Below are 14,397 nucleotides of genomic sequence, written 5' to 3' on the forward strand. Positions count from 1 at the left end.
TGATTTGAACGTAAGTGGCTGTAAGGTACTTGTCACTTAGTCCCATCCTATTTTAGTGCTTTATGAGTTGCAATCTATACACTTTGAAACATATATGCATAATCTGTATAGTTTCTATTCAAACTTATCTCTGCAAAAGATTGGTTTTTATTGTCCTGAAGTAGGTTATGGTATGCTTCAGATGTATCCCTTATTTAAGTAAGTACCGTAGGTGACTGACTGATATGTTATATTGGCTACTCAACCTTTAAGTTTTAATAATTATTTATTAAGAATTTCTTTCAATTGTTTATTTTGATGTGGAAATCACAGAACCTTTCAGACAAACAAAAGTTTGCAATTAATTATTAAAGACAAGGTAATAGATTTGAAGGTCTAGCAGTAATAGAGTCTGATTGCATTGCATGAACATTCAAACTGCTTAGACATGTATTTTTTGCTTATACATACATGTATGTTTTTGTTGATGCTTAAGTTTAACAGTAGCATTTTTATTTTTGTCTATTTTAGGGATGACGAACCAATCAACATCACATGGTTTTTGTTCTTCTGTTGCATCTGTTTCTTCATCATCGCCTTCGTCATTACTGGGTCCAACACCATCACCACCAAGTGAAACCCAATCCCAACCACCAACTCCACCACAATCACCAACTCAAGCACAATCACCAACTCAACCGAGTGGTATTCCTCCATTGCCTCCTCTTGGCTACAGTAGGCGTAGGTTAACAGTGTGGGAGCATTTTGTGGAATACGATGACATAGAAAACATTGTGAAGCCGGATGGGACCAAAGAAACAATAATTAGAAGGAGAGCTAGGTGTAAGTACTGTTCTACTACCTTTGCAGCTAACCCTTCTAGAAATGGTACTTCAACCGTTAGAAAACATATTGAGGGAGGAAGATGTAAGAGTTACCCGGGAAAAAATCTAGATAAAAGGCAAAAGACTTTTGTCTTTTGATGATGGTGTTGGTACTCTTATGGCTAGGGGGAATACGAAAGAGGATTGCATAAATGCGTTGGTACAAATGGTTGTCTTAGATGAGTTGCCGTTTACACATGTTGAAGGGAGAGGGTTTAGGTTTTTCTGTAGTGTTGTTTGCCCTCATTTTTATCCACCATCTCGTAGGACACTTGCGAGACACTTTGTCCTCATGTCTGATGAAATGAAAGCAAAATTGAAAACAGAGTTAGCCTTACATAGAGTTAGCCTCACAACCGACACCTAGACAAGTCTTCAAAAGGTAAACTACATGGTGATAACGGCACATTTCATAGATAGTCATTGGAAGTTGCACAAAAGAATACTAAACTTTTGTGTCATAGCTAATCATAAAGGGAACTTCATTGGAAAACTTCTTGAGGTTTGTTTGCTAGAATGGGGTTTGGAGAATATTCTAACCTTCACGGTCGATAACGCTTCTTCAAACAAGGTGGCAGTAGAGTATTTGAAGACAAAGATGTGTCATTGGCAAAATTCACAAATGATACTTAAGGGAAAACACATGCATGTTAGGTGTTGTTCTCATATTGTTAACTTGATAGTTCAAGATGGTTTGAGGACGTTAGATAAATCCATCTTAGCTATTAGGAATGCGTTGGTGTATGTAACGTCTTCTCCACAAAGGGTGGAAGCTTTTAGGAGTTGTGTTAAGAAGGAAAAAATCGAATGCAAGGGTCTTGTTTTTTTAGATGTGCCAACTAGGTGGAATTCCACCTATTTGATGTTAACGAATGCTTTGAAATTTGAAAAAGCTTTTGTGAGAATGGGAGATGATGAGATTGCATACTTGTCATGGTTTGGTGAAGATTTGCCGGAAGAAGAAGAACGGGTGGGTGAACCTTCCAATGGTAAAAAGAGGTATGGGCCACCAAATATGGAAGATTGGAGTAATGCTGCTATTTTTGTCAATTTTTTGAAAGTGTTCTATCAAATGACATTGAAGATGAGCGTTACTTTGCATCCGGCTTGTCATAATACTTTTTCTGATTTGCTTGCAATTGATGAAGAGATAGTTGATTTGTTCGTCGAAGAAGATGTGTTATTGACTCAAACCTACACAAGCTTGATATTGCATGAAATGGCACGAAGCATGAAGGTAAAATTTGATAAGTATTGGGGTGATCTTGTTAAAGTGAATCCTTTTCTATTTGTCGGACTTGTGCTTGATCCAAGATATAAACTGGGCTATGTGCCACATATTTTGAAGCGTCGTGGGTGTAGTATTGATGAAGCCATGGCTAAAAAGGATGAGATAAAAAGCCTAATCTTCAAACTATATGATGAATACGTTCCTTCTTCCAACCAACCAAGTGGTTCTAGTGCTAGTAGTTGTTCTAATACTACTAGTACTATAACTACTATTGGTGGGGCTAATCCAACTCAACATGGAAGGGGGAAAAAACGAGCTCAAATGGATGAAAGTTGGATAAAAGAAGTTGAAGTAAGTAATGTCGTGCTCTCGGACCATGAGTTTGATAGGTACTTGTTAGATCGCAATGAAAAAGTGGAAGTTGGTCAAGATTTTGATATTTTAAATTGGTGGAAATTGAATGGTGTTAAATACCCAGTGTTGGCACTAATTGCAAAGGAAGTTCTTGCAATTCCGGTCTCAACGGTAGCTTCAGAATCTGCCTTTAGCACGGGAGGAAGGATTGTGAACTCATATCGTACTTCATTGACTCCTCTAATGGTAGAGAGGTTAATTTGTACTCAAAATTGGTTGATGTCAGATAACATCTCAATTTTAGATGATGAGACAATCTTGAAAGATATAGAGTTTTATGAAGCACTTGAAACAGGTATGAATATTTATTTTTCATTACTTTGTTTTTGTTTTTTCTCTTGTTTTATTGCATGCTTACTTTCTTATTTGCTAATGAGTTCTTAATTTTTATATGTTCTAGAAAAAAGGAATGGTGGCACATCTAGCATTGTGGATTCATAAACTATTCAATCCTAACTTATCACCTTTTACTAGTGATGGTATGTATGTAACTTTAATTTTTTTTAGCACCTTCCTTATCACCTTTTCTCCTTAATCTTTCACTTTTATATGTTCCCTTTTGTTACTATTGATAATTAGTGGAATTTATAATTTACTCTTTCAATCAGTGGCAGTCAAAATGCATACTTTAAACCTGTAGATGGCAGTCAAAATGCATAAGATTCTATTTAAATTTGTGTGTGGCAGCAAGTTGAAATTTGTCAGCATATTTTGTTTAAATATGTGGCAGCAAGTTGAAATTTGGAGCATAATGGCAGTCAAAATGTGTTTAAATGCTTTAAAATTTGGGATTGAGTAAGTATAACATCTGTGGGTATGACTAGAAAGGAACACTGCAAATGCATAAGATGTGTAGGAAAGGTGGGTTATGACTCTAATTTCTGGATTTATTTGGAGCTTGTAAGAATGTACACCTTTTATATTGAAGTTTTGGCAAGAATGAGATGAGCATGAGATGGTTTTTATTTTTCTTGATGCTTTTTCAAACTAGGGAAGCCCATGCTTCCTCTCTGAAATAAGTTGTTTGATTTTGCTTGCTCTCTGAAATAAGTTGTGTGATTCGATTATATGTTGTTTGATTAATTGATTGTGTACAGGAGTTGTTGATTGTGTACAGGAACTGCTGCTTCCTGCTTGCTCTCTGAAGTCTGAAAACCTGCAATTTGCTTCATCATTTTTTTCTTTGTTGACTGATTAACCAATGCATATGTATTTTAGTTGTCTCTTTTTGTTGACTTGGTGCCACTACCAAAGACATTTGCATTAAAAAAGATGTGTTGTATACAACTTTATGTAATCAGTTTTAGAAGATGTATTTGAATGCATGATGATTTGGTATTCAAATAATTTATTATTAGGAACCGTAAACTGGTAAGAACCGAATCGGAACCGGTGTAGACCGAACCGTAATGTTCTAGTAATAAATTTAAGTGGAACCGCACCGAACCGAACCGTTAATATATTTCGGTTCCGGTTCTAGTTTAGGGGTGGAACCGCACCGAACCGCACCGTGCCCACCCCTAGTCGTTAGGAAAGTTCCCATGTGACCTTATCACCTGCGATGCAACATGAGGGGGCAAAGTTATTAGAGTTAAACTTTCGTGGTTTTATATACATTCAATATTGACATGCCCCATCGTTTAATTAAGGGATCGAGGATCCGAAGACGGATCCTCTTTACGAAGATTTTGGGAATCCTTCAATCACGTCTGTTCATTGTACATCATGCAGTAAAAAATCATTGTATTTTTTTTTATTTAAATTTGAATATAAATAGTATCATACGAAAACTGGCCGCACGATGTACGATAAACAAACATGATTGGAGGATCTTCGGGATTCTTACAAAGAGGATTTGTTGAGAATCCTCATTCTAATTAAGGCCCTCACCTAATAAAATTTTGGTATTATCCAAATCCCAACCGTCTTAAATCTTCAGACTACATTTTGGGCATTATTATGCTAAAGCCAAATAGCATACACAAGAGTTAGGACTCGTTTGGAAGTATTTTTAAAATGATTGAAAATACTTTAGATGAAACACTAAAAACATTTGAAGTGTTTCCTATAAAAATCAACAGTTATAAGTACTTCAATTGCTATTCTAGGATTCTTGCATTTTTATTAAGAATTGATTCCAAAAGCGCACTTATCAAAGCACTTTCAGTTATTCTAAAAACACTTTAAACGAGTTATAAGACCAAAAAATTAGAGAAATTATGTTCCCATCCCTATTTTTTCAACTCCATTTATTAAAACCATATTTCTGTTTAATTTTTTTTATTATGGTCCCTTGGTTTTAATAAACGTCATATATTATTTCAATAATAAAATATTTTACATGTCAAGACAATTAAATTTTATTTCTAAATATATTCATTTGGTGTTAGAAACATTACATTTGATATATATTATTTTTTTTGTATCATATATTTTTATTTTTAGTTTGTACCCATTTTAATTTGCAAATTTTTTTTTTTTTTTTAATTTGTTTGGGCCCAAAATGACAATTTGGGCCGAGAGTAACAATATAGGCCGAGACTCTCGGCCCAATGGTCTTCTGGGGGTATCATGGGCCGGCTAGGCGCTAAAAGTTGTCTAGTCGGTTTTGGCCGAGTCCTTTTGCAAGAATGATTGATTTGGATAAAGGCGAATGTTGAATCCTGATACCACAAGGGGTCTTAAAGCTGAAGGCGTTGAGAGTCAAGGAATGAATTTGGTTCATTATAAAGCTTAGTTCATAAACCCATTGGAACTAGGACTAGTTAGTTCAGAAACCCATTGGAATTAGGACTAGCCGAATCATAATCAGATTGGGATAAGAAGTTCCAGTTTGAGTACGTCTCTAGTTTGGCCACGAGTAGGTTCACTGCTATAAGTAGAGGAGGAAGTGCATCATTGAAAAACCTCTCCAATTCAACACACAAACTACCCTACGCAAACTCTTGCTATACGCAAAATCTCTCAACAGCCTTGAGATTTTTATTTTCTTTTTCCTGCCAACACATCTTCAGTTTGGATAAACAATATTGGAGCCGTATAATTAACCGATCAAGGAGCACATTTAGTTTGGATAAACAACACTGCTTCTCGGCTAACTGATTACTTATCTAAGTCTCGGTTGATGAGGATTTTCGAGTCCTTGTTGGTCAAGGTCATCTTATCAGCCTTCTCGGCAAAGTGAGTTGTTACAAGTTATTGGGCTCGGCACATTAAACGCCAAGTTGTTTTATGATTGGATATTCACAAGTATATTTTAGAGTTCGGCATTCCGACGGCCGAACCACATTTACAATCAAGATGTACATCTCTTTTGAGTACTTGTGTCTATATAGTTTGGTATCAGTTTGGCGTGTTTATACTCTTACGAATATAATCATTGTAACCGAACTCGGTGTCAACTATCCATGAATGTCACAAGACTAGTAGCCTTATCTTCAGGCTCTAGAACCCGAAGGCTGAGACGTGTTCCTTTCTTGGCCGCAGTCACAAGATCAAGAAATCAGAAGCGCACTCAACACGGCATCAATACATTTTACTCCACGGCCAAGCTCGGCCGACGAGCTGGCACGCTCCGCACACAACCGAATGACGTAGTTAGCTTATTGATTACTCGGCCTGCATGCCACGTAGGCTTGGTAGTTTTTAGGGTCAACAAAATTGTACCAATTTTCTTTTCAATTTTAGTTTGTACCGATATATTAATTTCTTTTTGTGTCCATTTTTTCAAACTTTTATTTGTACTCATTTTTTTTAACCTTTTATTTGTACCAATAATATATTAATAATGTACCCATTTGTCTTTAAAAATGTACCATTTTGTTTTATGTAAAATGTACCAATTTTTGTTTTTGTAAGTACCTTTTTTTTTATGTACAATGTACCTATTTTTTAATGTAACACCTACTTATTTTAATCTAAAATGTACCCATTGTTTTTATTTTATTTTATATATATATAATGTACCGATTTTTTCATATAAAATGTACCACATTTTTGTATGAAATGTATCAACTTTTTGAATGTAAAATGTACCGTCTAAAAATTACCAATTTTGTGTACATAAAATGTCATTAATATAAGTAATGACAAAACATGAGTTTTATTTAAATGTAATTTATCTTAATGACAAATCATGTCATTAGGATAAATTATTATTTTTTTTAATAAGTATAATTTATTTTTTAATATTTTCAATCCCACAAATTATGAATTTTATTTAAAATCTCATTAATATAAATAACTACAAATATCATATTTTAATTCAAATTATAATAACCTACATAGAAATACACTATTGTTTTAATTTCAAGGATGTCAATCAAAATCTAAAAACCAACAAGATTTCAATCAAATAACGTTAATAAATAAGGACTGTATCCAAAGTCACAAAAAAAAAAAAAAAAAAAAACGCTAAGATAACTTTAGCCTCCACCCCAAGTGCCCCATCCTCTCTCTCTCACTCTCCCTCTGTCTATATATATATATATATATATATATATATATATATATATATGTATGTATGTATGTATGTATGTATGTAGTCATTCTATGTATGCTTTATGTGAGGCTTAACTTTATGTATTTGAAGACTAAATAATAGAAGGGGACGAAATAGGGACCATATAATTCTTTGGGAGTGGGCGGATATGCAACTATTTTTCCACTGCATGTGAGTCCGACCAGTTCAAACCTATAACTCGTTCATCTCTCTTGGAAGGCGACGTGTTTTGGATTTTAATTATGGATATACTTTTCTATTTATAAGATTAATTTGTCATGTCTTTTTCGTCTTGGGCCGTTTATTCTTTTTGTTTTATTCGACGCGATGATGACAATTGAATATTTAAATTAAAAGAGCTTTAACGAAAAATTTTAGGTACTGTTCATTTTAACGAAAAGTCACATTTTTATACTAAAAAGTCAATCATGATATTATTTACTTTACCCTTTATTTTGTCATTATCTTTAAAACTCAAAGTTTTCAAGCCATTTTCATTAGTTTTCATTTAAATTAAATGCATATTAGATCACTCATAATTGAATATCGAACTTGTTGTATATGAAACCTCTTAGTTATTGTCACATTCTCGTCCGGGGAGGATCACTTTCCAGACCCGCTCCACCACCGTAACACGATATTGTCCGCTTTGGGCCCCGACCACGTCCTCACGGTTTTGTTTCTGGGAACTCAGACGAGAACTTCCTAATGGGTCACCCATCCTGGGAGTGCTCTCGCGCGCTACTCGCTTAACTTCAGAGTTCCGATGGAACCCGAAGCCAGTGAGCTCCCAAAAGGCATCGTGCTATGTAGGGAAATGAATATACACTTAAGGATCACCCCCTAGGCAATGTGGGATGTCACAATCCACCCCCCTTAGGGGCCCGACGTTCTCGTCGGCACACATGCGGCCAGGGTTAGGCTCTGATACCAAATTGTCACATCCCCGCCTGGGGCAGATCACTTCCCGGCCCCGCTCCACCACCGTAGCACGATATTATCCGCTTTGAGCCCTGACCACGCCCTCACGGTTTTGTTTCTGGTAACTCACACGAGAACTTCCCAATGAGTCACCCATCCTGAGAGTGCTCTCGCGCGCTACTCGCTTAACTTCGGAGTTCCGATGGAACTGAGCAACTTCCCAGTGAGTCACCCATCATGGGATTGCTCTAGACCCCTTACTCGCTTAACTTCGGAGTTCCGATGGAACCCGAAGCCAATGAGCTCCCAAAAGGCCTCGTGCTAGGTAGGGATGAGAATATACATTTAAGGATCACCCCCTGGACGTTGTGGGATGTCACAGTTATAATGGAGATGTATATCATTAGATCGTAATATCAACGGCGATTCAAATACCACCAAAAAAATTAAAATTTTACCATAAAACTAATTAATAATACAAAAAGTATTCAAATTATTTATAAGCACATACCAAAAAAAAAATTTCTACAAAATCTCTTCTTTTTTCGTCGTGACATTCATTGTACGGCGTGCATTGTGTCGTAATCAAAGTGGAATAAAAGCAGCAAAATGTGTCTGATTACTGTGATATCCATTATCAATTTTTACTATTTCTCTACAGCTCAACCTACTCCCATTTCCTGCAATTTCCACCACTTTTTAGATACGTACTTTGCATGTGCACACTATTCTACCAGATACGCAGAACATAGCGGGAACAATAACATAATTGTTGCTTATTTTCTTCACTTGCATTGGATTTTTCAAAGAATTCGTCTTTTTTTTAATCGACTTGTGAATTAGACTTGTATATTTTGACTACGAACGAAACTAAAACGAAACATGTTTCTCTTATATCTAAAGAAGTATGAAGCAAACTGATTTCAGGTAAGTTTTCTTCCTTTTTTTAGCTAAAATTGTCTTTAAAATTGACATTACTCCTCATTTGGTCCTTAAGATTTAAAATCAATAGAAGTGGTCCATAAGATTGTCCATCATCAATCGTTTTGGTCATTCCGTGAAAATCTCCGTTAAATTTAGGGTATTTTTTTTCAATCAACCAATTCACTTGACTAGTGGTTTCTTCAATGTAACAGAGAGTTTTCACAGAAAAAATGATTGACAATGGACAATCTTAGTATCACTTCAATCAATTTTAAATCTCAATAACCATTCAAAAGAGTTAATGACAATTTTAAAGATCATTTTAACTAAAAATCCATTTTCTTCGCAACTCTTTTTATGCCAAATCAATCAAATAGATATATTATTATTTATTTTGTCAATGATAGATATATTAGATTAGAAAACCGACGAAATTTAAACTCATGATGTCGTGTAAATGCAACAATCTTCTCTACCACCGTAATAAAAGATCCATCAAATAGATATATTGATAACGTAAAAAATAAAGTGATGAGCTAGATAAGCATACTCGTCACTAGAGATGGATGCACGTGCCTAATAAAAAATGCAAAAACCTTGAATAACTTAGAAAGGGAAAAAAATAAAAAAAGTAAGAAGTAATCGGCATGACCATGATTCGTCCACGTGAGGATGTTCGAAAAGAGAAGAGATTATTTTCGGATCTTTTTCACTAAGATCATTAGATTAACTGAGTTGAATATTTGAAATTTCATCAAACAACAAAAAATTATTATAACTTTTAAGAAATTAAATCAAGTGGGTTGTTGGATCAAATTTTAATAAGATCTCTTCTCGTTCTGAACAGTCAACTTCCAGCCGCCCAGTGAATTCTCGCCGCGTGGACTCCAACTAATAACAAGAGAAAGGCTAGTTGTTGGGAAACGACATGGAAACTCTCAAACAGATGCGTCTTATAAGGCGATGTGAATGTCGTACGCACCCACGACACTAGCTTGGACTCTCTCTTTCATTTTCTATATTTCGAGACAGTTTTTCAGCGGGACAATGCTCGTACGCACCCGCGACACAAGAATTATTATTTTTCAATGAATAATTGTCACATAATATTATTATTTCACTTAAATTCTAAAATGTATAATTATTTTTTAAATATAAGTTAAAAATGAGATATATTAATTATGTCGTCTATTCATACTATGTAACACGTAAAAAGATATCGTATTCACATCTACATAAAAAGAATTCCCGACACACGAAAAATGTTTTTAACGTTCATATGGATACATTACAGGAAATACATTCTAACGTTCATATGATAAACTAGAGGAGATACATAGAAGACCTACGCAATATAGTAATATATTAGTATGGAGAGAGGGAGAGAGAGAGAGGCGTGTTTTGTTATTTTGAAACGGTGCCCTTCAAAACCATTTTTCTATATATAGCGATTAGCGAGTGATGTGTTTTGCCAGCCCTTCCTTTTTCTCTCTGCCTCAAAACCTGAACTTACATTGCACAATTGCATTTCTGTCTTAACCTCCAATAAGTATATAACTCGATCAACTTTTTTGGAATTGGGATATAATAACACAACAAACCCTAGCCAATTTATATTTCCAAACAACCCCTTTACCCCTTTGTTTCTAGGCTTTTTCTGCATTCAATTAGTTTGGTTGATCAGAATTGCAAGCCTTGATTTGAAAATGATGACTTGTTTAGTTTCTCGGACGGGAAGGGAATTGCAGAGGTACAACATGGGCCGCCGGCAAGTCGTAGGGTGAAGCTCTTTTCCTTCTTGTTTTTGTTGTTGTTGAGCTTTTGTTGACATGGTTTTGTTATGTTGAAAAAGTAGTGGTTGGCTGCTTCCATTCATGTTCCTTTTCTTTCATGGCAGAGAGAAAAAATTCTTACGTATACCTGGTTGTACATCTCATGTACATGAGAATCTCTCGTCACCATGGGATGGACTCATAGATCCATGTCGAACAAATCCATATGTGTTGTCCCCATTTAAGTTCCATTTGGGTTATGATTTTTTTATTGTTCCGACAATTGACTTCCCTTATTTTAGATTTTTGTAAAGGTAATCATGATTAATAGTTTGTTTAATTTGCTTAATATTCAATGTTGCAGATGCATACCTTATAGATACAAAGATGGCAGTGATGGTGTCGTTAGCAACGAATTGGAAGTTCTTGTGATCACTTCACAGAAAGGCAATGCATTTATGTTCCCTAAGGTATAAATTATATAATTTCCTTTCATTTCTAATTTTATTTCTTGAGGTATCGGATTGCTTTCTACCCTCTATATATCCATCAAATTCAACTATATATTTGTTTATTACTTAGGGGGGTTGGGAACTTGATGAATCCGTAGAAGAAGCTGCTTCAAGAGAGTCACTAGAAGAAGCAGGTGTTTTAGGCAATGTTGAGGTTGGTATCTTCCTTTTTCTTCCTTCCCATTTCGCTTTTGATTGAGGAGCTAAAGAGGGCAGGCGAGAGTCGAATTATTGTCGTTGATGTTGGGATTAATGTTCTACCGTGCAATTAAGTTCCATTTTGGCAAAAATTTTGTCCTAATTTTATGTTGTAATATACGATGGTAGTGTCAATTGGGCAAATGGTGTTTCATGAGCAAAAGCCAAGAGACATATTATGAAGGGTACATGTTTCCCTTGTTTGTCAAGGAGCAACTAGATCTTTGGCCTGAGAAGAATGTACGACAAAGAATATGGGTATGATTGTGGATGCAAATTACAATTTGATCTATATGCAGACATTTTTATTTTTTTTTATTTTTATTTTTGTATTATTAGACAATGATTCTTCGATTTAACAATAAATCATATGTGATCCAAATATTTTATATAGATGACTGCAGCGAAGGCGAGAGAGGCATGCCAACATTGGTGGATGAAGGAAGCGTTGGACATTTTGGTTGAACGGCTGACCTCGGAACAAAAACAAGGGGAGGAGAATGTACTGGCTTGTTCTCTCAATTAATTAGCAAATCAAGATTCCCTCGCATTGTACATAGAAATTGCTTTGAAGAAGTTTCCGTCCAGCCAGAAAATTGGACTGTTCTAGGGGAAACTTCCAAAACAGACCAAAGTGTAAAAAGGGAATTAGTTTTTTAGTTTTTATTTATCATAATTTATTTTAGTGTTTAATTGTCGCCCGTCTCTAAGTTGCTATTCTCCATCTTCTGATGAGAGAGAGAAAGTTGATGTGTTGAAAAATAAGGACCAGAGAAGAAAATTTGCAGGATATATGTACATGTACATGCATATATGTGAATTAATAGTTTTATGAATTCAATGCATTCAATTCAGTAGTGTTCGTTTTGCAACATGTACTTAATTTTGCGATATTTTACCAACTAATTTAAAGTTTGACAAAATATTACCTACTACAGAGACCGTTAGGATTGCCGTCGTTAAAAAAAATCACGTGAAAGAAATTTTAGGTGGCAATCCTAACTGCGGTAGGTACGTATGTGGTACTTTAGTACACCAGTTGCCATGAAATTGCTTAATTTTGGTAAAAGTTTGAGTAGGCTTTGGTATGTAATACAAATATCTCAGCTTCGTATCCAATCAAGGATTCGGAATTTAATTAGTAGATATATACAACTGCTTCCTAAACCAAATAGATTATGTCTTTCTGCTTAATTAATCCCTAAAACATTATATTAAGGAAACCCTAACTACACCAATTCTATATATTTGGCACAATTGTTTTCGTCAATTTCCTTCTTACAATTCAAAGATTACACCAAAAGAAAAATAATTATGGATTGCAGTAGTAACACCCCGTGGTGGTACGCCGAAAATTCTCTCGTGTCAGAGAATGAGCAGCTTGAACCATTCTTTGGTCAATCTCATCATCCTCCTCCTCCTCAAGAGGTCAACAATTTGCCCAAGAGTCAATCAACTCTGGATTTAGAGAATGTGTTGGCAGAATTGTCACCACATGATAATCAGATAAGTGCTGCTCCTACAACTAATGTTCATGTGGAAAACCCTAATTTTGACGAGAAAGTTTTGCGGAAACAACTAGAACTCGCCTGCGCCGCTGCCCCAATGCGTTTGTCAACGGTTTGTACATCATTCTTCTTCATCAATTTTTCAATGCTCAGAACGTAGTTATCTGTGTAGGACACTGATATCGTTGTTATGAATAACATGTCAGTTCCTTTATTTATTTAGTTATTTATTTTTGACCTAGCGTACTCATATTCATCATCTTACGTACACCAACCATCACCGCTAAATTAACCCTAATGTCAGTATAATGAATTATTGACATGTAAAGACTTTATTAATACAATATCGATAATTCGTCCTTAATCGCAAAAACAAACGATCTTATCCAATAAATGGCTGCTCCTTTGATTGATAAACTTTTCTGAATGCAGGCTTGTTTGGTGAAAAGTCATCGAGATTTTCCTCGGCAATCTAGAAGTTCACCCTTGACAACACATGCTGACGACAGTGACGACGACGTAGAAATCATTGAGAATACGGATCATGTTGTTAAGGTCAAAAACCTTCAATGGTCTACGGGTTCAGTCCAACTAAACAGTACCAGTACTGGTTTTCATTCAACAACCAGTTTATGACCTTTCGTATGCACCAGAGCAAAGAAACAGCCATGGACAATAGAGTTCAATCCAATCCGACAGTGTTGGTGGTTTTCCTTTCATTCACACCCCAGTTTGTATCAATCCAAACTGTCGCGGACAATGCAACAACTTTTCCATTTGAACTGCGACATTTGCAGCAACAAAGTTTCTATGGTGCTCTGTGCTCCGGACTTTTTAACCGTTAGATCTTGATTTTTTTATCATTAAACAAATATCTAACAGTTAAAATACCTGAAATAGACCCTAGAAAATCCCAATTGTAGAAAACCATTAAACAAGGAACACAGACTTTTATAGAATGAACAAAATTTCATTGTTTTACATTTTCTAGCACAGTTTTAATATTCTTATGTTAATTTTCTGGACTATACTTTGGATTGTAGTTTATTTGAGTTTTCAGTTCGTCGTTCGTAGATTGATTTCGTTTTTATCATTTGTTATCCAATGACTTCAATCGATTAAGTGTTCAACTTTAAATTAGTTAGTGAGAGGTCTCAAATCTTAAATTTGACTCGCATAATAAATACCAAATTATAGCTGATATATTATGTCACTTAGTCCAAAATTTTCTCAAATATCAGTGTGCATAAAAATTAAGACAAAAAACAAAAAAACTACATGGACAAAACTGAAAATTAACAGTCCGCAAGGATGATAGTGAAATTAAAAAAAAAATTACAAGGACGTTGCTGCAAATTATCCTAAAAGAAATGGGAAATTTTGAAAAATAACCAATTTTAGAGGCACGAATTGAATTGTAGCCAAATTTTCTAATTTCTATAATTCTAACCAAAAACTCATGTAAAAAGTCTTAATTACCCTTTAGTAATACTAATCTTCTCCTCTCCTTTCGCACAAGCTTGAGCTGCTACAGTTGGTGCAATAGTCGGGCA

General features: G+C 35.1%; 1 protein-coding gene across 1 annotated transcript; it reads left to right on the forward strand.

Moving 5' to 3' along the window:
• Positions 1 to 10,272: 10,272 nt before the first annotated feature.
• Positions 10,273 to 12,190, forward strand: LOC125472073 (nudix hydrolase 17, mitochondrial-like). Its single transcript, XM_048573134.1, has 5 exons — positions 10,273 to 10,634; positions 10,991 to 11,096; positions 11,209 to 11,292; positions 11,466 to 11,594; positions 11,731 to 12,190. Exons 1-5 carry the CDS (start codon positions 10,561 to 10,563, stop codon positions 11,860 to 11,862), a joined length of 525 nt encoding a protein of 174 aa, XP_048429091.1. The 5' UTR covers positions 10,273 to 10,560; the 3' UTR covers positions 11,863 to 12,190.
• Positions 12,191 to 14,397: the final 2,207 nt, after the last annotated feature.

This window comes from the organism of the source record quoted next, unplaced genomic scaffold, assembly GCF_019419815.1.
Source record: "Pyrus x bretschneideri cultivar Hongxiangsu unplaced genomic scaffold, Pyrus_bretschneideri_v1 Contig63, whole genome shotgun sequence".
Lineage (NCBI taxonomy): Eukaryota > Viridiplantae > Streptophyta > Magnoliopsida > Rosales > Rosaceae > Pyrus > Pyrus x bretschneideri.